Below are 23,080 nucleotides of genomic sequence, written 5' to 3' on the forward strand. Positions count from 1 at the left end.
ACTCTAGAAGATGAGGCTTTGAGAAAAGGGACAATTATCTTTTGATTTGTGATAAAATCATGATATTTAGTAACATTGCAAAGATCCTATCTATCCTGGCATACTAATACTAGGAGAAACATGTTTCAACTAGTTCAGCGGGCATGTTAAACTATGTCCTGGAATAGGCTAGGCCAGCTTTGTTTTCAGCAATGTCAAAACACAGATTGGCCCATCTACAAAACTGGCTTAACCAGAATAGTACTTAACTGTGATCTGACTTAGTTCTCAGACCAACATAAACCAGGCCAAAGATTTGCTTGGACCAAGTTAATTTCTTGAGTGTTTTCTCCATGCTAGCAAAACAAGCATTCTTATTTTAAACATGCTGTAAGCTCTATTCGGACAAACCTAACTACTTCTGACTCTTGTGCAGAAAGGAGGAGAAACATTTTGGGTGTTTTGTCACTTAAGCATAAATAATAGCTCATTTGAGCACATCCAAAAGAACAGCTGCTGTGGTTTGTAAGCATAGACTGCAGAGTTCCTTTTTCTTGTTATACCCTCTCTGCTTTCACCAGTATCACTGCTTTACACAAACAGAAGGATCTGTCTGGCTGTGTACTTGTTGCCCCAACAGATGACTTAAATCTTCATCCAATCATTCTGCCCTGATTAACTTCAACAGGTTCCTCACTTCATGGAAAACAGAAGATCAGTACTTCATCTGGTCATTCGCTTATTGCCCCATTTTTTTCATGCTGGGTACTGCCCAAATCTGCATGCTGTGGGCATCCACGTAAATCCTGTATGTTGTCTTCCCTGTGGATCTCATTTTTCACTGACCATTCCTTGCAGCTGCAGTTCAGATGTTGCTAATGAATAGATGGGTAGCGTTATTCTATCATTTCCATTTATCACCCGTAACGATGTTCAAAGTTTGTCCTAACACTGTATGAAGCAATATGTCCCTGTTTTTTCAGTTGTATAGAATGAGACAGTCTGACTTTCTGACACCAGATTGTGGAAGATTCACCATAATGGACAGGATTTGGGTGGAATCTCTGCAGGTTTATTTGGGGGGAACTGTGGGAAAATAGGAGCAAGCCATTTTTTAGTTATGTTACAATGGAAAGAAAAAAATGGACTTGTAACATGGACAATACAATGTGCAGCAAAGGTTGAACATTCACAGTCTAATCAAAATCCTCTACAGGTACATGACTCAAGTGTACATTGATGTCCATGAATACCCCTTGTGCAAGGTTGTTTACAATTTACAACAGCTTCTCACACCTAAACAGCTTTGAAACATTCTTTATTACATACAGATGTGCAACATTTTTAGGCCACGCAACCTGCAATACTTCATGTTGTAATAAAACAATATTGTAAAAAAGAAATAATCTATGAAACAAATTACTCTTTCATCTGCTCCCTGTTCAGCTATGCTCTCCAGGCTTGCATATGCCCAAAGGCTGTCTAGAATTACAGATGTGTCCTGCTGTACACCAAGTGTGTGCTAATCTGCAGACTCTGGAGTCCAACAACACAAATATAAATAACCCTCTGCTAGGGCAAATTCCTTGCAGGGCATTCTGTTCTTCAACAGGAGAAGTTTGGGTGACATCTCATTATGAAGAATGAGCAAATTCTCCAAACTATTATATTCAAAAAGAAGCTTCCTGCTGGTGCAAATAATTGTTCTTATCTTCCTTTAAGCCTCTTTAGACTAATACCATTGCTTTAAGTGATATTAACTAATAGTAAACTAGCGATATGTGCAATGTTCAGTACGGTACCTTGTGTTTTTCTTGTACAGACCCACACAATACCATTATGTAAACACTGTTGTTATGTCTAGAAGAAGTTTATTGTTGAAATCGGCCTTTTGCACAAACGCGTTTTTCACATACTTTGCTAATTGGGAAATAATTAAAGCCAGGCTTCCCTTTGTACCGCGGAGCACTCCACCGGGCAGCTCCGAGGCGGCAGCTCTGCGAAGGGCTCCCGAGAGCGCAGCCCCAGGAGCGGCGCACGGCCCCGGGCTCACCGCCCGCGGTGCCCGGGCTCCTCCGGCCGCTCCCAGGGCGCCCAGGAGGGAGCTTCCCACCCTCTCCCCTGCTCGTGACCCAGCGGGACACTCCACGAGGGCCGGAGCCCTCCCGCCCGCGGCTCTCCGCATCCCGCTGCTGTCTCGGTGCCAGCGCTGGGCGCGCAGCCCTTGCTCACCCGGAGCGCGGCCCCGCAGGAGCTCGCACGGCGAGCGGCCCCACGCCGCCCCGGTGCGGAGCGGGCAGGGCAGGCAGGGCAGGAAGCAGAGGCCATCCCGCAGCCCCCGTCCAGAGCACCACGAGGCCCCCAGCACACCTTCCCTGCCGCCGGCCGGGACAGCAACCCCGAGCGCGCTGCCCTGCTCCCGCCGTCCCTCCCCCGCCTGTCACTCACAGCCTTTGCATAAAGCCTCCCCCCGCCCCCAGCGCTTATACCCCTTCTCCGCTCCGCCGCCGGGGCAGAGCTGCGGCTGCCGCGCCAGCAGCAGCACCAGGAGCCGCCAGCTTTCGTCTTTCTTCCGTCCGTCTCCCCTCGCTCCCGCCCTCCGTCCGCGGCCCGCCTCCCGCTCCGCCCGGCGCTGCGCGGCTCCGGCCCCGCCGCGGCCCCGCCGAGCCGGCACAGCCCCGCCGCCCTCCCATGCGCGCCGCTGCCTCGCCCAGGGACCTCCGCGCTCGCCCGGGAGCTGCAGCCGTAAGTTGGTACCGCCGGCACGGAGGGGAGGCGGGCAGCGGCGGGGCAGAGCCGGGGGCAGCGCTTCTCCGGCCGCAGCTGGGCTGCCGCGTTGGACCCCGGCACAGGCGGACCCCGGCGCTCCTCCGCCCTGTGCCGGGTACTCGCGGGACACTGCTAGGCTGGCATTCGTGGGGGTTTGCTGTCTCCTGCTGCCCTCGCTCCTGACACGGAGGCTGCTAGCTTCCCCGGTGGGCTTCACCTTCCTGCTCGGGGACCCGGGCGGTCCGGAGCATCCCTTGGCGGGCGTGAGGCAGGGCAGGGAAGGAGCGGGCGCCTCGCTGCTCCCGGGGCTGCTGCGGCGCTGCTCTCCCCGGTACAGAAACTTTTGCACGTGGTTATTGCTCTATAAAGGAAAGCAAATGCATTTTAGCTTCTCGCACTGGTTTTTATATCAGTCTGGGAAGAAGCTCCTCACGTTTCTCTCAGAGACGGCGTTATTTAGGCGTTTTGATAGGGCGAGCTGAGGGGAGTTTAGAGCTGCATTTCTTTGTTTGCTTGTGGTGAGCTGCGGTGCATTTCTAGCAGGAGCAGCGTGTTCTGCTTTCTGTCTCGCTGCAGGTCCTAGGCAGCCGCTGAGTTTGAAGACTTTAGGCAGTGTCACGGTTTGTCTCTGCCACACTGATAGCATCGGTGCAGATTTAGCAATTGAAAGCGGTGTTAGTTACATCGATCGGATGATTGGTAGGTTTCCTCTCTTTCAGCTGTTTTCACTGATTCTAAAGAAAAACGCAACCACCACTGTGTAATTACGATGCACTAGCGTGCATCAGGGGTGTGCCAGTAATTTGAAAATACTTAATTTTTCATTTGGTTTAGGCTGAGACCTGCATGCTATAGAACTGTTAAGTAGGACAAGGAGCCTGTTGTTTAGTCTTAAAGTAGTGTTTACTACTGGGCTGCTGTGACAAGTAGCCTGTTGAAGTGTAATTATAAATCAAAGTCTTGGTTCAACCTCTGTTCCTAGATAAAATCTATATCTGTAGTTTACTGACCGCTTCTTGTCCTTTACATACAAATACTATTTCTAAGGGAAGAAAATGCCTGAAGGAAATTGGCTAATATTATTCAAGATGAACACTTGATCACTGACTGTCAATTACCTCTGCCCAAGTATTTGAGGCTTGCATAATTTCCAGCACCAAACACAGAAATTGGAGCTGTCATTTTTGCATTTTAGTATTCTTACAAGATTATGGATTGACCTAATTGCCAGAGACTCAGAAAGAAACACAGCCTGTTAGTGAATGATGATACTTGCCTCTGAGGGTGTTTGTTCAGCTAGTCCATGTGCACTCTCATCTCAGCATCACACGGGAGGAAAAAGATGTGTATAGATATGTATCTTTGTTCTGTTTGGGGAAATATGTTAGCTTATCTTAAATGTGAATTGGCATATTTTGAATTCCTCTCAATAGATGACATTGCAATGATAAAGGCAATCTTAGAGGAACAGTTCATGACTAGCATATATGAAATCTCACCAAGTGACTAAGTCTTCTGTTACAGTAGGGTGAAATGCTGAGTGCCGTATTCAGTAGCTGTTTGAGAGGGGTTTTTATACAAATTTTAATTTTTTTACAGTGGTATTTGGTACTATGGCTGTGGGTGGGCTTTGGGTAACAGACAGTGATCTGTTCCTGCCCTCTGCATGTGGTCTGTAGTTCAGTAGCCTCCCCTGTATGCATAACTGCAGGGTGGGTTTTTTTTATGTTTACCTCTATTTTGTTGTGGTTATGGGCTCATTCTGAGTGGTGCTGAACCAGCATTGCTCATGGGGAGTACACAGCCTGGTGAAAGATCTAAATGCCTGCATCTGAAGCCTCTGATGTGAACTGTACCTGCCCTATTTCTGAACCCTGTGTGCATGATGAAAGAAAGTTTTCAGTACACTCTGAAATCCCCCAATATGTGGGGGCAAAGAAGAGAACCTGTGTTTTCATAGAGATCCTGACGTGCCTAGACTGTGATGTCGACACACACACTCAGTTAACTGGAGTGGAGGGTGGGGGGCAGTGGGCATATCCAGGTACTGGTTATTCTGTCATCTCTGATCAGTGGGGTATTTAGCTCCCATCCTGCTCCCTGGTGAGGAACTTAAAAGAGCAAGTCCTTAGTGTAAGGAAAATATGCCTGGAAAGATCCAGTGAATACTGTGCCTTGCATCATAACAGCATTAAAACACTAAAGTCCCTGGAAAAGTTTGAAAAAAATTGACAATAAAGTTTTCAGCTTCCTATTTGTGTCTTCAAATTGCTTGCATACTAGTATTTCAGGCCATGACCTTTCTGTAATCCTTCAGTTCCAGGAGATTTCAACCTGTAAATGGTCAGTATCTTATTTTTGGCTATAAGTTAAGTGGGTTATTTTAGTCTGAGATTAGTGCTCAAGATCCTCAAATGCCATCTGGGTACTTTTTTTTTTGCCAGACAATACATCTTCATTAAAGGTCATTTAATTTTCCTTGTAAAAGAGTTTGTATTTTGAAGACATACTAGCTGCCTTAAGTTGTTCTGTGCTTACTGCATTTAATAGGTTGGTCTGGGGAGCACTGGTATGATCCCTTTCTAAGCTTTTGCAGGGTAGAGTGAGACAGATACTCTGCCCATTAGCTCTGATGTGTAGGACTCCTCTCTGTTTTGGAGGACTTTGGATTGTGCACAGTTATTGGGCAGTGTTACCTGCTCTTTTCAGTCCCAGTTAAGTTTTATCAGGCAAATTGTGTTTCCTATTAAAGGAAATGGGCTATGGTAGTTTTACAGTAAGGTGTCTCTCTATTCCTTACTTTAAGTTGGGTTTAAGGGTTTTTTTTGCTGTAACTGAAGAGGAAGGTGTATCACAAACTTGCTGTTGTTCAATATGGTGAATCAATTACATTAGCACAGATGGCAGTACTGGCTGTGCTGCAGTTAGACTGCAGGTGTTGCATGTTCCATACACACAGATTGCTTGTTCTGAAATGGAGTCTGCTGTCCAAATTAAACATGTGGTTTTGATTTTGTCAATGTTTCTGGTCATATGAATCTAGAAAAATACATGTATTAAAAAGTGCTGGTTTTGAGGCTTGTAAAGATCTTGTATTTTCTCGAAGCATGAAATGTGGGAATGAAATTCTATAGTTCTGTACTGCTTAAAGATGCTCAAGTACACAAAAATGTCTGTGTGAGAGCAAAGTATATCCACGTTTAAAAATCTTCACAAGTGGCCCCAGGTTGTGCTGTGACTTAGGACATTGCATGCTTTCCAGGTAGACCTTTTGGCCAGTTCTTTATTTGAAGGTGCAATAAAAGGTACTCTGGACATGCAAATAGCGTAGTAATTAGGCAAGTTTGGTTCTTGGCTTTCTCTGCAGTTTGAAGAGAGAGAAGTGAGATTGTTACAGTACCAGTCACAGCCACAGTTTGCACTGAGTTCTGTATGCTTCACCTTCTACTATTTGCACTGTGTTTTTTTGGCCATTAGCTTTACAGTGCTGCTAATATTCCTCCCTTACTCTATACTCCATATATATATGTGTGTATGTGTGTGTGTATATATACATATACACACTATATACTATTTTGACTTGACTCTTAGTTAAATTTGGAAACTTGCTGCTGTAATTATACACAGACCAGCATATCATGGCAGGTAACAATAACATTCACCTCTAAACAGGATCTGAGTAGTGTTTTGTTTGTTAGGAATAGGGCAGGATAGGATATGTCTTCTGTTTTGTGCTTCCTCAAAACCTCAGAATGAACCAATGGCTGAAGCTCTGAGGACCTGACTCTCCAGGTGTCTTCAGAGGCAGCGTCTCAGTAACTTTGGCTAGCAGCCAAAACATGTTTTTCTTCTGACCCTGCCTACATATGTACTGTATCACTATAGCAAGCAGACACTGGATTCTGTGGAGTAAAGGTGGAATCTGTAGAATTTACTAATCATGTATTTTTTTTACAGTTACACAAGTCTAAATGTAGGTTGATACCAGGGTTTTATTTTAAAGTTTGGGTTTGGTTTTTTTTTTTCATTTTGTGCTGTTACATATGGAATCACTATACCAAAGGGAAGCTTCCTAATGGGATTAGTAGGTTTTTGTTCCCTATGCAGCTTTTGACATTCCTTAGGTATTCTGTCTGGTAGCTCTTCCTGCTATGATTCAGTACAGGAGAATGTTTCAAGCGTGTGCATGTGTATGCATGCAATGAATCAGCTGGTCTGGGTTGGGGAAGGGTGAGAAAATCAGTCCTGGTTCATTTTCTTTCTCCAGCTTACTTGCTTACTGTATTGCTATGAAAGTTGGAGATCAGGTTTCCCAAGATAAACCTGCTCTTGGGCAACGAATTTAGGCTATGTCATTTATGAATCTCATCTTACAAAAAAATAAACGCATGCCAAAGGCAGATGTAATTCTCAGTCCACTCAGCTGTAAATTAAGGCTTTTTCTCTCCCATCCTATAGTGAATAATAGACACATTTTTTGATATATAAAACTAATGATGATTTTGACTTATGTTATATTTTTTCTTTGTTTATAGGTGTGAAAGATGTCGGTCAGCATGCATGAAAACCGCAAGTCCAGGGCCAGCACTGGCTCCATAAACATATACTTGTTCCACAAGTCATCCTATGCTGACAGTGTCCTCACCCACCTCAACCTCCTGCGCCAGCAGCGTCTCTTCACAGATGTTCTCCTCCACGCTGGGAACAGATCATTCCCCTGCCACAGGGCAGTCCTGGCTGCCTGCAGCCGCTACTTCGAGGCGATGTTCAGCGGAGGGCTGAAAGAGAGCCAGGACAGCGAGGTCAACTTCCACAACTCTATTCACCCAGAAGTCCTGGAGCTTCTCCTGGACTATGCATATTCCTCCAGGGTTATCATCAATGAGGAGAACGCGGAGTCGCTGCTGGAGGCTGGTGACATGCTGGAGTTTCAGGACATTCGGGATGCTTGTGCGGAATTCCTGGAGAAGAACCTTCATCCCACCAACTGTCTTGGCATGCTGCTGCTGTCGGATGCTCATCAGTGCACCAAGCTGTACGAGCTCTCTTGGAGGATGTGCCTTAGCAACTTCCAGAGTATCAGTAAAAGCGAAGACTTCCTGCAGCTGCCAAAAGACATGGTGGTGCAGCTCCTTTCCAGTGAAGAGCTGGAAACTGAGGATGAAAGGCTGGTATATGAATCAGCTATCAACTGGGTCAGCTATGACCTGGGTAAGCGTCACTGTTACCTGCCAGAGCTGCTGCAGACAGTGAGACTGGCCCTCCTGCCAGCCATATACCTGATGGAGAATGTGGCCATGGAAGAGCTTATCACCAAGCAAAGGAAAAGCAAGGAGATCGTGGAAGAATCAATAAGATGCAAGTTGAAGATCTTACAGAATGATGGAGTGGTCACCAGCTTGTGTGCCAGGCCCAGAAAAACCGGCCATTCGCTCTTTCTTTTGGGTGGCCAAACCTTTATGTGTGACAAACTGTATTTGGTGGATCAGAAGGCAAAGGAGATTATTCCAAAGGCTGACATTCCAAGCCCACGGAAGGAGTTCAGTGCTTGTGCCATAGGCTGCAAGGTGTATATCACTGGGGGACGAGGGTCAGAAAATGGAGTCTCCAAGGACGTGTGGGTGTATGACACCCTTCATGAGGAGTGGTCCAAGGCTGCTCCCATGCTGGTAGCCAGGTTTGGCCACGGCTCTGCCGAACTCAAGCACTGCCTGTACGTAGTAGGAGGGCACACTGCAGCAACTGGTTGCCTTCCAGCTTCCCCTTCAGTGTCCTTAAAGCAAGTGGAGCAGTACGACCCCGTGACCAACAAATGGACCATGGTGGCCCCGCTGCGAGAGGGGGTGAGCAACGCGGCTGTGGTCAGTGCAAAGCTGAAGCTGTTTGCCTTTGGTGGCACCAGTGTTAGCCACGACAAGCTGCCCAAGGTGCAGTGCTATGACCAGTGTGAGAACAGATGGACAGTACCAGCCACCTGCCCCCAGCCCTGGCGCTACACGGCTGCAGCTGTGCTGGGAAACCAGATTTTCATCATGGGTGGAGACACCGAGTTCTCCGCGTGCTCCGCTTACAAATTCAACAGTGAGGCGTACCAGTGGACTAAGGTGGGAGATGTGACAGCAAAGAGAATGAGCTGCCACGCCGTGGCATCTGGGAACAAGTTGTATGTGGTTGGAGGCTACTTTGGCATTCAGAGGTGCAAAACGTTGGACTGCTACGATCCCACGTTAGATGTGTGGAACAGCATAACAACTGTGCCCTATTCGTTGATTCCCACGGCGTTTGTCAGCACATGGAAGCACCTCCCCTCCTAATTGTGTAGATGTTGGCAATTACAGGTTATCAGGTAAGAAATAACACCTTTGACCTCCACTGTAATAATGCTTTTCAAAAAGCTTTTCAGCAGCAGCTCTGAGGAGGGGTGAGTATATTTGAGGCAATTTTACATCTGGATCACTTGAGCACCATGGCTGTGACAATACCAGATCCTGGAGGTAGTTTATCACATATCTTTGCATCCACTTTTACAAGGCCTTCTGCATAATTTAGATGTAAAGGGCTGAGCAAAGATAACATTTTCGACTTGTGGGGAAACGCAGATAATATTTTGGAAATTGACTCTGGCTCTTAAGTACTGAATGGATGCTAAACAAAGATTCTAATGCCATTTTTCTGATGACTGAGACTAGATCACTCTGCATGCAGTAACAGGACCCAGAAAAGATAGAGTAAATTCTGATCCGAAGCCTGATAGTGAATTCACTTGAATTCACTTTAGATAAAGCTGATTCTTATGAGAGGTGTTTTACAGGGAGTGCAGGCCTAAATTTCAATCTCACCTAGACAGTGTGGTTGCATCTGCATGGACTAAGGTTGCATTTGCTCTGTTGTTACACTTTAAAATACAGATTTTTCAAAATACTTATGCTTGTATATGTTGAACTAGGTGTAGTGTCAGGAAGATGTGTAATTAATATTGCAGCCTGAAATAATTACTAGTCTATAGCACTCACTGTTCCAAAACAACTTAATTATACATAATGAGCCAGGCTCTTACCAGATGCAACTTCAGCATTGTATCTTCTCACAAGCAAATCTGAATTTGGTCTTGCTTGGTTGGTTGTTGTGCATTTCTTATTTTTGGGAGGAGGGGAGAAGATTTTTGCTATTCTGTATATTTTGCAACAAACCTGTCAGATTCCCATTTGAGTTGTGTTGCTTTTATTTCCCACTTCCTCTTTGTGGCTTCAGTACAAAATCAGTTTCTGCCAGCCAAATAAATACAGTTGATGTCCTTGACCCTACATAATCAATACCCTGTGAATGGTAGTTTCTTTTTGAGTTTTAGCAGCGTATATTGTACCCACAAAGGCAGGCAGGTTGTAGGAAAAAGGCAAATAAATACAGTTGCAGTTACTAAACAAGCTATGCATGTGCCTCTGGGTTGCCCAAAAGTTCAGACTGAAGGAGTTCTCCAGAATATATGAAGAAGAACTTGTGTGTAAGGACTTCTCAAGCTTCTTCTGTTTGAGACAGATCACTGGGGAGGTTTTTTTGGTGTTTTTTGCAGCAGTGGACATTTGCCTGACTCTTGCAGTAAATGCAAACCCCAAGGGTCTTTGAAGCAGCATGGATAGTGCAGTTACTCTTGTAGTTGCCTTTCAGCTGACTGGGAGTTTTGACTGAGTAAAGAATACAAGGTTGGGCCCATGCAAAGTGGCAGCACAGCTTTGAAATCTAGTGTGAAATGTGGCACCATTATGCCATGATGTCTTCTCTCAGGTGGTTATTTGCCTTGAAAACACTACCACTGTGCACTCTCCCCTTTCCCTCTTCCCCTCTCCTCTCTCCCCTCTCCCTACTTTGTTTTTTCCCAGACTTTTCTTAGGGAAGCACAGCAAACCTTAGAGACTTACCTGGTCTTGGTTGCTGGCAGTAGTTGCCCCCCACAGCAAATGAAACCCTCATTTCTGTGTGTCAACTTCCTCCCTAGCTGGGAACTACATCTCGAGATCTTCAGTTAATTTGTATTATTACAGACTGTATGTGTTTCTCAATGTTATCAGAACAGCAGTATTGAATGCCTGGGCTCAGGTCTGTGCCAAGAAAAATATTGACTTATTCTTCTGAGTCTGACTTAATTGTTCTGGAGTTTACAGTACATGAAGGAGTGTTTTATTTTGAGAAACAGTTCTCTGAATATAACGGTGCAAAAAGCTTTCCTCTACTCTGCAGTATCTTGTTAAAAGCCAGCATTTTATCTTCACTAATACACAAGATAACTGGCTTAACTGGCACACTAGATAACTGAATGTAGCTACAGACTGAAATCTCTCCCAGTGCTGTGTGCTCATCCAGCAAGTAGGTTGTTTTTTTTCCTACTGACTCCTGCTGCTTTGTCAGTGGGTGGGAGAGCCAAAAAGGAAATTACTTGTGATTACTCTGTTTTCATGGTGCTGTGTGGCCCCAATCTGACAGCTTTTAGGAAGACTTCAGTCTGCTTTGTCTTGCTCCTCAAACTTGGGAGTTTTGAGTCGGGTTTTTTTTCCCCTCTGTTTTGGAATTGTTTATAGCTTTTCTAAAGTTCACCCCATGACAAGAAACTCAGTGTTGATAGTCTGTTTTGATGGGAAGAATGTCATACTATGCTGAAGAATGCCTAGCATAGACTAATCAACTGAGTGGAGCCTTTTTTTTAGACATTAAAAAAATAGCCCACACTTGCAGAAGCAGCATGGACTGTTGTGTAGGCTGGGTTGTTTCCTGTGAATGTTCTCTGTTGTTCTTAGACATCACAGCCTGAGAGAGATGTGGTGTGTTCAAAGGATCTGTGAGTGCACTGGAGCTCATTTGCGTTGTAATGAAGTAGGATTTGCCTTCTAAAATTCTAGCAGTGCTGTCAGAAATTATTGCAGTGAACTGATGATGGTTTGGGAGCTGGAATTTTGATACAGCTTTACAGTGAAAAAGCAAAGCACAATCTCAGTATCCAAAGGTTGAGTTTTCTCATTGAATAATTGATTTTATGAAGGACTCTCTAGGGTGGATTTATTGGTGGATGGTATATTGCTGTGCAAAAAGAAATTAAGCAGAATTCTGCTTAAATGAAGAGTATATGTATTTTAAGTAAGGGAATTCTATGGTCCTCTCTCTATTGTGAGTAAATTCAATTCAGAATTTAAGGTGAAACAGAGGTATTGGGGCAAGACACCTTCACCCTCCCTTCTACTTTGTTCCAACCAGGTTTATTTTGGCTAAGGCCTAGAAAAAACTCTGCACTGGGTGTTCATGTGGATTTTTGTGAAAGAGAAGTTACAAAAGGTTGTTTGCTTGAAACAAGTCCACAAACTCTTAAGATTTTGGGGGAATGTAAAAATGTGGAAGTATGCAGGAAGTATGCATGTCAATCACTGCAAAGTGTATAAGGCCACTTTTGGTTTAGGTTTCAAGTGACTGAATTTATACCCCCAAAAATCTGTCAGTCTTTCTGCAGACAATAGGACAGTTTGCAGGGTAGGGTTAATAGAATAATAAAGTCATACTTGGACCCTAAATAATTGTGGTTTTGGCTGGTTTATATATTAGTAGTTGGGTATTGCACAATAACCTTGAGCCTAGCTTTTAGCATCTAACAAAAACTTAATGGTATATTGTTGCAGCAAAACCTTTAAAGTCATTTATCTCTTCTTTCCCTCCACCTCTTCCCATGCTTTTAGTTTACTCCTTTATTTGGAGAAGAGAATTGGAACCTCGGATGTGGAGAAGTTTTAATGAAGAAAAATAATGCAGCATCTCTTGCATTTGAAGAAAATCATCTGCACCTTGTAAATTATCCAACCTAGACATGAAAGAACGGGAGAAGAAACCCCTGTCTTCAGTGCTTCAACACGTGGTTTAAATATGAATGGACAAACCTGTGATCTGGTCCTTGTGCTACTAATTGTGGATTAATGCCGATGTTAAAGTCCTTCAAAGATGAGAACAGCAGAGACAGAACTTCTCTTAGCTGTGCACCACACAGCACTTGATTTCCACTGTTTTTATGCGAAATTTGAAGTGGCTGTCGCCTCTCTTTGTGGTGGTTTGAAGTGCCAGTGCCAGCTGCAGGGGAAGCAGGCCAGGTCTGGAACAGCAAGATGCTGCTGTGAGTGAAGATGCAGCGGCATTGCTGCTGAGCTCTGCTGGCTGGAGTGTGCTTACCTGTGGGCAGTGCCTGCAGCATCTGTCACACCTTGTGTTGCATTGTCCTGTGTGCAGTAAAGTGACCTTCTGCTTCATAAGGACCAGTCCAGCAGTGAAATGTTTTTGCAACAGTGGGGAACACATTGCATCCCGAAAATACTCATTGTTCCTGTTCCTCCCTGTATTTATAATTCAGTCTGTCCCTTTCCTATTATGTTACTTGTTGTAGATATAGTTATTTATTGTTCAGTGCTTGCATGCTGAAACAATGCCTGCAATTGTCTTCATGTTGCAAGGGCTTGTGTGAATTGTATGTTTTGCACATATTGTGATTGCTGACTCGCTCTGCTGCACAAAGGAAGAAAACTGTTGGGTAACAGTTGGAGGTGGGAGGGAGGAGTGGCTTCCCAGTCAGAAATGGAAGGATTACAGGACAGGATTTGAAATAACACATGTGCTAAAGGAAGAAGCCATGGAGGTCGCTTTCTCAGGCCACCAGCTCCTTGGGTTGCATGCGGTGTGTCTTGTAGATGGTGTCCTTGCAACATTTCATTTGTTGGTCATGCCTTTCAATTTCTAAGCTGGAAATAGCCAAAGCCTCTTGCAACACACGCTTTGTGCCGCTTCCTGATTGCAACGCAAATTCTGTGGAAGAGCTTCTGGATACCAAGCCCAGATGAAGTAATTGTCCAAACTTATTTATTTATTTATTGGGTTGGAGGAGGGTTACCTGCAGCATAGCCACATTGTCCTGAAGGAGTGGAGAACGGTGATTCAAGAATAAAAACAAAAAAAAAAACACCTCAACATAGGTTAATGATGAAGTCTTAAGAAGAAAAAAAAAAAAGAAGAAAGAGCAGAAATTTTGCACTGACTGGATTGCCTCATCCATCTGGATTTCACGTCATCTGAGTGGCCAGATGTCAAAGACCCAAGTGCTCTAGAAAAATTCTTATGGGGATATAAAATGAATTTCAAACCTCTTATCAAAAAAAAAAAAAAAAAAAAAAGAAAGCCCTCAAACTCTGCTGCTTTTTGGTTTTGTTATCTTGGTGTGTCTTTAATCACTTGATTGCTCAGAAGCCTCAGATAATCCTGAGAAACCGAACTTTGATTTTTAAATAAAATTGTTTCTTATTATTCTGGTTTTTGGACAGAGATGAAGCTACTCTTTTTCTTAGGAATTTCAGAAGCTTGTGTTTCACAGGTACTTTCTTTGCCAGATCCTGTCATGAAGCTTGTATTGTATTGTGTTTTTTCTTAAATGTTTCTGGAGCCCAATTTAACTGGCACATTCAGTAACATGGTTGGTGTGTGCTGTGGTATAAGTAAGCAGCTGCATGTGTGCATGCAAAACACAGATACTCACATTGGTGATGCTTGCCTTTCTCTGTGTGACATTGATGTGGCTGTAATTGTGAAAGCTTTGTCATCTGAAAGTGTTTACATTGGTCACTGGAAGTTTCTCTGCGCTGCCTTACATTTGATTTGCTGTTTGGAATAGACTCTTTACATTTCAGAAATAAAGTATTTGGAGTTCTGTGGATACTGGGAGAACACTGATTAATCAGCAGTCATTTGCAGTTTTTAAAAGGGTGAGTTCCAGCTAGATGTGATAAAATTGTAGTTCCACTGTTGATTCCTTGAAGTGGTAGATTAAAAAGTATTTAAACCCACAGCCTCTCTACCCTTGTGTCCCCTTAGATGACCTTTAACAATAGGAACACAGATTAGGATAGTCTCCTTCCTATATCCCTGTACCTGTACAGGTTGCCATGTTGAGGCAAACAGCCTTGAATTTTTGTTGCCTTTCATCTTGTGGATTGCTCAGGAGTGTGAAGGGAGCCATAAAATCAGACTTCCTGTGTTTTGCATGTCCTCTCCCCAGGCACCAGCAATTACATAAGGTACAAGGAAGTAAAGAACTGGATCCCCAGGGGCCCCCGTGTTTGAATAAGGACATGTAGCTTTGAGATCTGTGTTCTCTGTCAGGCTGATCAGAGTCCAGGGTGAAGCTGCCTTGCATCTGACTGTTTAGCTTATGAAATCTGTTTTGTAGCACTATGCAGCTTCCAAAAGTGGGATGAATTTTCTGCAGCTGTTTCTAAACTTATGGTCTGCTTTCAAGTCCTCAATTAATTCCTGTGTGTCGGCTGAAGGAAACTGCAGTCAGGGTGGGCCTCTGGCTCTGCAGGGAATACACTGGGCTCTTGCTTTATGAATTGTTATGGGAATCCTGGCAAACTGCTTGACCATTTCAGTCCTGTGAAACACCCCGGACTTAGAAAGCAAATGCAGTTCACAGCAGAGTGCACACAAAAACCCCCGCACAAGATGGGAAGGTTCCTCTTATTTTGCAGGCTGGTTACTGTAGAAACAGGTAACAAGTGACAGCCTTCCTCTTCTGGTGTGATTGTGCAGCCCCTTTTCGGTGTGCCTGACACCTGTCTGAATAAGAGTGATTAGGACAGAATAATGCTCCCATTCCTGGCCATTGAAGATACGGTTCATGTGCTAAAACAAAACTGCAAGTAGTAGAAGTAAAATTGTCTATGTTGTTTGCTACTATGTCTTAAGATTTTGTAAAACTCACTTTTTTTCACAATGTGAAACTGAAGGTCAATAAATTATTAGATATTTCCTCTCCATGGAATGTTTATTTGAAGTGTTGTCTCTTCCTCCCCTCTCTCCTCAGCCTTAAATGCTTTGAATCCTTTATAATGCCCTTTTTTATGTCCTCTTAAGCACATCAGCAACATGCAATTAAATGCTTTGGTTTAAGCTTCTGCTTCAGCTGTGCTTTCCTTCCCTTTGTTCTCTTCTGCTGCTCTTACTATGATCTCTATCTCAAAGTTCAGCAGTTAAAACTCAAGAGCCTCAGAACGTTTAAGAACAGGAAATGCGAGTTTGTTGGTGCTTGCAGTACAGTTCACTTAGTGCCTGATACCACTTGGAAGTGGAACTGGGTATCTTGAATCCTTTCTAATTATTCTCAAGTCAGAAAATGCTGGCTGCGTGTAAAACATTACAGTTGTTCTATATACATGTGTAGTCAAACTGTTTGAACTTTCCATCTTACCTATATTTTTGTGTATACATGATGGTGTTTTTCTTAGTTTTGGGTGGGGTTTGTTTGTTCGTTTAAATACCATTTTAATGCTATTGATTTTCTACATTGGCTTAGCACCTGTCTGGCCTGAAAGTATCACTGAACACTGACCTGATATAAAATAGCAATTTTTCAGACATCTTCTAAACTACCTCTATTAAAACTCCTGCAGCTGCCCCGTGAAAAGCCACGGGTTTCTTTGTGGTCTTTCTTTGCTCAGATGAGTTGTAGCCATGCTATTAAATGACTTTCTGGCCTTGGCATGGCTTGGTTAACCTGTGTTTGAGATATTTGCCATCAGTTTTGGTGGGCGGAGTGGGACACTTAGAGAATCTTTAAATATGAATACCAGAAGAAATCAGCCTTTCCCCAGAATAAGGTAAGGTTAAATTACTCTCATTGCTTATTGTAAGCTCTTAGCTGGACAGTAGGCTGGGTTGGTTTCCTTTATTTGGATTTCACCAGGGCATGGGATGCTTACAGCAGCACTGGGCATGAACAAACTCCTGTAGAGTGATTCAACTGATTTCATTTTAGGGCATTGAGTTCCTAATTCTGTCTGGTCATGAATTCACACTCCTTTGCTTGGAAGTTTTCTCACACTGGAGGTTTTGTTATTTATGGTGAGAGTGTACAAAAATAATTACATTTAGGTTTTAACTGATGATCTGTACAAGACATCTACAAGGCATTTGCTTTATTCATATTAAGTATGGAAAGTAAATGCCTTGAATGATTAGAAAAAAATCAGCTCATTAGCATTGACTATGGCTTCATCAAACATCCTTGGGTGATCAGCCCTGACCTGTGAAAGTCTCAAAGGCCCTGTTTATGCTGTTAATTGAATTTGTCTGGGGATGGCCTGGCAGGGAGGCCATCTGGCAGGAAACAGAGCCTTGAGCAGCCCCTTGTCCTGGCAAGACAGGGTGGCTGCAGGCAAACTCCTTGGAGTGGCTGCTGAACCCGACCCAGGAACGCTCCAGAGGAGTGCAAGTTTGCATGGGCCAAAACCACCCTGGGGCTCCTCAAGGGATTGAGCAGAGCTGACAGTGTTCTGTGCCTGGGAACACACCCAAATACACCCAGACACGTTGCCATTGTCCCACTGGAACACAGGAGTACCATCACCTGTAGGTCCTCGATAGCTGATAGCTGGTTGTATGACCAGCATCAATGACCTAAGTGCTGGTGAAGGTGGAGGGAGGAAGGAATGCTGTCCCTGAGTCTTGGAAAGTGGGAAAGATGGGCCCTGAGGAGGTGGAATCATGCAGTTCCTTCAGATGCAAGGACATGAAGATTGGGAAGTGCAGAGAGAAGAGGGCAGGAGTGTGCACACTGTAGGTGAAAAATCCTTGGTGTGCCCAAAGGCTTCCTGGTGGCAGTGTCCTGTGGGCTTTGCAGCAGGTGCATGGTGTCTCCTGGTTTCATAAAAAGGAAATGGAGCAGAGTTCTATCAAAGCCACAGCACAAGTGTGTACATGGGAGCACAAATGTGTGCCCATGACCCTGGCTGGCAAATGAACAAGTCACTTTTATTATAAAGGGTCATTAGTCCCCAGTTTTACTCAGCATGGCCTCATTTTTTAACCCTTACACTTCTTATGCCTGCACAATTTTCTCCCCTCCATGGTGTGAAAGGCTGTGATCTGAAATGGTGTCTCTTCTGGGTGTGTTATGCATGAAAACCATACAGGAACATAAATACCATAGAAAAGTCATATGTTTATTCAAATTTTTGTATTTGTGTGACATGAAGCCAAGTACAAACTCACTCAGTAGTAACATACACAATGTACACAAAGACCATCTGTCTTCTGTGTGTCTTTAATAATGGTCTGTGAATTTTAAAGTTTCACTACTTGTTAGAAACTGTACATTTAAATATGAGAATTACCCTTAAAACAAAATATGGTACATAAGGCGTGACTGTGAATTAAAGTAAGTGGCTAAATAAATTGAAAATCTGTTTCATAATTATGTTTAGACAATGCTTCTGGCCCGACAATGCTCTGACACTCTCTGGAAACCAAACTAGACTGTGTCCTTTTTTTGTGTGTGTGTGTGTCTAGTTACCCTAGAAACCATAATCTGTATCTCTGAAGCAATGGGAGGCTATGAAGGAGGCAAAGCCACAGGAGTTTCTTCCAAGACCCCTCTTAATCCTTCTCTTTTGTTATCTGACACTCAGTAAATGGCTTAGAGCTTGGTAGTAGATGAATTTCATTAGATATTTTGTAATTGCTCTAGAATCTGTGGGTCATAATCCATGCTCTGATTCAAAAGTAAACTTTATGGCTGTGTTACTTGATTGCAATTACACACTTATACCAGCCAAAGTCACAAATACAAACTCAGATTTTACAAACCTGTGGCTCTTTCCAGGAGATTTTAACATAGCTCATCACATTTCATCCCAACAAGAGGTTCATTAAAGAGCAGAAACACTTAGTCCCAGCCTCAGGCTGAGAATCTGGGGCTCGGGGGGTTGGTTGAAGGGTGCAGCAGAAGCAGTAGCAGAACCACCTCCAGTTCTCCCAGCAGCTTGTCCTGGGTGCACTGCCCCAATCAGGAAGATGCCAGGCTGCTTTGTGAGGCTGGCTGTGAAACCTTGTCACCTCATTCATGTTGTTGATTGGCTTGAGAAGGGTTAAACTGCTTACAGAGATATTGTCTCCCAAGACTAACAGAACTAGGTCTAAAATAGGAAGGACTTGCCATTGGATAAACACATGCAACCTGGCTTTTTACATAGTGAGGAACAATAATTCTTTCAGGCAGATGGTTACTCTTTACCTAAAGAGGGCTTAGAGGTAGCAGACAAGTTTAGGGAATTGCTGGTAGCAGAGTATTTACACAGACTTAAAATGTTATCCTGCTCCTTGGCATCCCTCCCAGTATGGAGAGGAACTGAGAAAAAGGAAGATGCTGACTGGACCTTTTATCTTAGAGGAAATAGGCTTTCTTCTCCACTCCAAAAATAGAAACGTCTTGTCTTAAAACACTTGGGAAGGGTGTTTTAAAGCCTGAGAGTCCTATAAAGGGACTCAGTCAATGTGGACTTCCTCCTAGGCTGAGTGGCTGGCTGGAGTGGCTTGGTTCAAAATTTGGGAAGCAGCTGTGTGAGAGTAGTGGCTGGTGGAAGTGTCCCTGAGCACACAGGATGGTGGTCCAGCTTTCATTTCCATCTGAATGTGTCCTTTACTTTCCCTCACTCCATCTTTGCTCTTCTTGTCCATGCCTGTGTGAATTCCTCACAGAGCTGTTGCCCCAGGCCTGATAGTTAGACAGGGGGCAGTGAATATTGCAGAATTAAGAGGAATGGAGGTAAAAAACTTCTGAAGACGCTTGCATATTGCCCCTGAATATGGTCCAGGAGCTCTATACCACGGCCTGATAATCCTGCAGAGCATCTGCCTTTGTCCTGCCCTTCTGGATGTCTCAGCTGTTTGCAGCCCTCTGTGGCACAGACCTGTGCTTAGCTGTTTCAGGTTAACTTGTCAAAATCCCTGCAAGCAGCTGTGTCCTCAGGTGACACCTGATGTCCTGTGCTGGCCAGGGCTTTGCTGGCTATAAAAGGTCAGTCATCAGTGCTGATGTATGTCCTCTGCCTGTCCTCTTCTGGCTGAAGCATGCCTTTCATGTTTGATGCTGCAAATGGTGTTCTGGAACAGCTGGGTGGATACAGATGGACTGCCTCACCTTGCTCCTGAGTCTCCAAACACTTTCCCAGTTACTGGGGGTATTTTATGTCTGGATTTATTGGCTGCTTTGTATTTTTAACAAAACAATTTGAGTTGGTACAATTCCCTCTCCCCCACCTCCCACACTGGTGAAAATACCTCCTGTCTGCTCACAGAGCAGTGAAGTCTTTCATCACCTGCTGTTTTTTTACAGATTTATTTGCCAGTCTTCTTGTGACGGATGTTCAGTTTACTTGATTCTCTACACAAAAGTGGAACATTTTTTTTGGTTTTTTTGAAGTGTGACTTGACAATGGCTGGGAAACTCACCTGTGTCCTCCTGGCCACAGCACTGCAGTGTGCTGGGTACCAGGGGATGAAGGGACATCTGCCTGGCTTAAAAGCAGCTTCTTGTGGGAGAGGCTTTGGTTCTGCCCAGGGATGGAGGTGTTGATAATAAAAGTGTTGAGACCGTCACCTTGAGAAACATAGGAACTTTCTTCCAGTTGGAGCAGACCTAAGAGCCTCCAAGATGCTAGAGGAAGTTTCCTAGGAACCCAGAAAAGACTTTGTGGGGTTTCTTCAGTGCTCACAGTTTGCTGGAGTCAGGCAAGACTGGAAGTGGAAAAAAAAGAATTTTTTGTCATGCACTTTTCCTCCAAGAAAACGTGACATTTGTGGTCAAGCAACTCTACTTTGTTAACCTCACATAGTGCATTTGGGTTTTTACTTAAAAGTTATTTTATCTGACAAATAAATACCTACAGTAGAATAAATAGATATCTGTGGTAAAATATCAACTTCTGGATCAAAAGCCCATAGACCCCTGTGGTCCATCTTGCTGTCATGAAAGGGTAGAGCACACTCAGCTCGACCTTCATGCAGGGTCAGGTTGAGCTGCTGCTTGTTTTTTCTTAACTGAGACCACAGGCAGTAAATGGGAAAAATGACAGGAGCTGTCTGCAGCCCCCAAAACTGAGGATGTGCACCTGGATCTTGACTCTACTCTAAGGCTGAACTTCAGATAATTACAGGTGCAGCTGCCCATGAGCTAAGGCACATTTTCTCACTCTTTGCAGCTATTTTGGTCCTTAGGAGTACAAGTAATTTGTTTCTCCTGCTTTAGTTCATTTCAAAGTTATAAGCATGAGAATAGTGTTTGTAGTGTTTGTTAAAATCCCCTCCAAACCATTAAAAACTGGTGAGGGTTTTATAAATTCAGAGACAAACTAGCTGTCTGTTTAGACAATTGTACAATCAAGCCCCCATTTCTTATTTATGTTTATTTAAATAAGAATATTTAAATAAAAAAGGTACAGCACTAATTTTTAACTTTGTTGGAAAGGCAAATAATGGATTAATTTTGATCTCTAGAATAGACAAAACCTTTCTTTCCCCCTATGTCTGTTAAGCTAATCTGTTTGAAAGCTGGCCCATAAAATGCCTTAGCTTTCCCCCTGTCATCTCAAATTCACTCTTTACCCTGGAAGCATGTCTGTGTGTGTGCTTAACTTCACACTGCCTGAGTATTCCTTTTGAGAGCAGTGGGTTAATTCAGAGACCTCAGAGTTAGCATGCATCATTGCAGGATTGAGGCACGTGCTAAAAGGAAACAATTTCATGATGGAGCACTGCAGACTACTAAAAATAAGTGTAGAGAAAGAGGCAAACTGTGTAGTTTTTTACTGAGGGCATCAAAAAGATTGGTCTGTGGACAAACAGGTTTTACTTTCACTTAAGGGGGGCTTGAACAACACTATAGGCAGAAATCAAATACAATGACTTGGAAAATCCTATCTAAACAGCACAATTTTTATACTTTTAGATGGTCACTGTCAGAATTTACCTAGCATCCTTTTCTCATTACACTATATTAGTTCCTTTAAATTAGTTTCTTTATATTAGTTTCATAAAATGCAGAAACATAAGTGTTCACTGAATATTCCCCTGTTTAGACAGTGATGTGTGCATTTAAAACAAAAATTATAAAATACTTTCCAGCAGTTTACCAAGAACTGGAAGAGAGGGAGATTATATTTCTTTTTCCTTCTCAGAATAAATAGGAAGAGACTAATTACTTAGTGATCTTGACAGCCCAGTCTGAGAATTCACAATACTTGTGAAGAATTAGATCCAAAAATCTTAAATTCACTTCTTTCTGTCGTTATGTTGATGAGCACTGGTGATCCACCCATTTTCTGCTGCTGCTGGACACCGGCAACACCTCTGATGGAGATGTGCTCAGTGAATGTTCTTTTAGCACTGAGCATGTCTTGGGGTCAGATGCTTGGACCAGGGCTGCAGCCAGGCTGGGGCAGGCAGCTCTTACTCTGCATCCTGCGTGGGTTTATCACCTGATAAAATGCATCAGAGCAGTTGTGAGAAACCCTGCAGCAGGAGTCTGTGGCTTAGCTAACCTTCCTGAGGAGCTCCTCTCTGCTTTCCTGGCTGTGAGTTTCCTCGAGGTCACTGAGGCTGTGTACTGCCTCTCCTGGAGCCCTCTGTAACCAGTGTGAGAGTGATGATGTCTGCCAGCAGGGAAATGCTCAGGGAAATGCTCTTTATCCACCTCATTTCTCACCTGAGCCTGCAGTAAAAGGACCAGAAGACCTTGAGCTGGAAAATGGTGCACATACTAATTTTGTGGTTTCATTGGGGTGAAGACTGAAAATGAGTGCCTGTCCAGCACGTTCAAGCATCACACCATCACTGTATCCCAGGAGGGCTGAGATTGGAAAGGGCCTCTGGAAATGGGGCAGTCCAACCTCATCCCAGCACCCAGAAGGGTCAGTCATAGCAGGTTGCTGAGGGCCATGTCCAGTCAGGTTTGTGTATTTTCAAGAATGGATGTGCCACCACCTTTCTGGGCAACATGTGCCAGTGTTTTACCACCCTCACAGTAAAATATTTTTGCTTGTGTAGAAGTAGTGTTTGTTATATTTCAGTTTGTGCCCATTGTCTCTTTTGCTGTCACTGGGCCCTGCTCTGGAGTCTGGATACATCTCCACTCTCTCCCATCACATTATATACCTCTTCAATTTAGCTATGTTTTAAATGGAGACAGGTGTTTCTCTTTTAAAAATTATCTGCTGAAGTTGCACAATAGTAGAAAAAATGTTTTAGAGCAGTTTGCAATGAATATGTATGGTTTACACAACCTAGTAGAGGCTGCCTCTGACCCATACAACCAAGATTTGGCACTAAATTAAGAATCACATGCAGGTATTATCACATATCTGCTGAACTTAGGGTCTCTTGTGGGGCAGGCAGTATCCATCAAATCACAGACTCCATGTGTTGTGTCTTCCTAATGGTTGGACTTGGTGATCTGAGATGTCTTTTCCAGCCTAAATAATTCTAT

General features: G+C 43.8%; 1 protein-coding gene across 2 annotated transcripts; it reads left to right on the forward strand.

The window, feature by feature from the left end:
- The first annotated feature begins 2,486 nt into the window (after nt 1-2,486).
- ENC1 (ectodermal-neural cortex 1) lies at nt 2,487-15,578 on the forward strand. Of its 2 annotated transcripts, none has more exons than XM_063422038.1 (3): nt 2,487-2,724; nt 7,284-9,094; nt 12,465-15,578. In XM_063422038.1, the coding sequence occupies exon 2, from the start codon at nt 7,293-7,295 to the stop codon at nt 9,060-9,062; it is 1,770 nt and encodes a 589-aa protein (XP_063278108.1). In that variant the 5' UTR covers nt 2,487-2,724; nt 7,284-7,292; the 3' UTR covers nt 9,063-9,094; nt 12,465-15,578. The 2 variants fall into 2 exon arrangements, with proteins under 2 accessions (XP_063278108.1, XP_063278109.1); XM_063422039.1 differs by lacking the exon at nt 2,487-2,724 and adding an exon at nt 3,429-3,447.
- Nucleotides 15,579-23,080: the final 7,502 nt, after the last annotated feature.

The sequence above is a fragment of the Prinia subflava genome, chromosome Z, assembly GCF_021018805.1.
Source record: "Prinia subflava isolate CZ2003 ecotype Zambia chromosome Z, Cam_Psub_1.2, whole genome shotgun sequence".
NCBI lineage: Eukaryota > Metazoa > Chordata > Aves > Passeriformes > Cisticolidae > Prinia > Prinia subflava.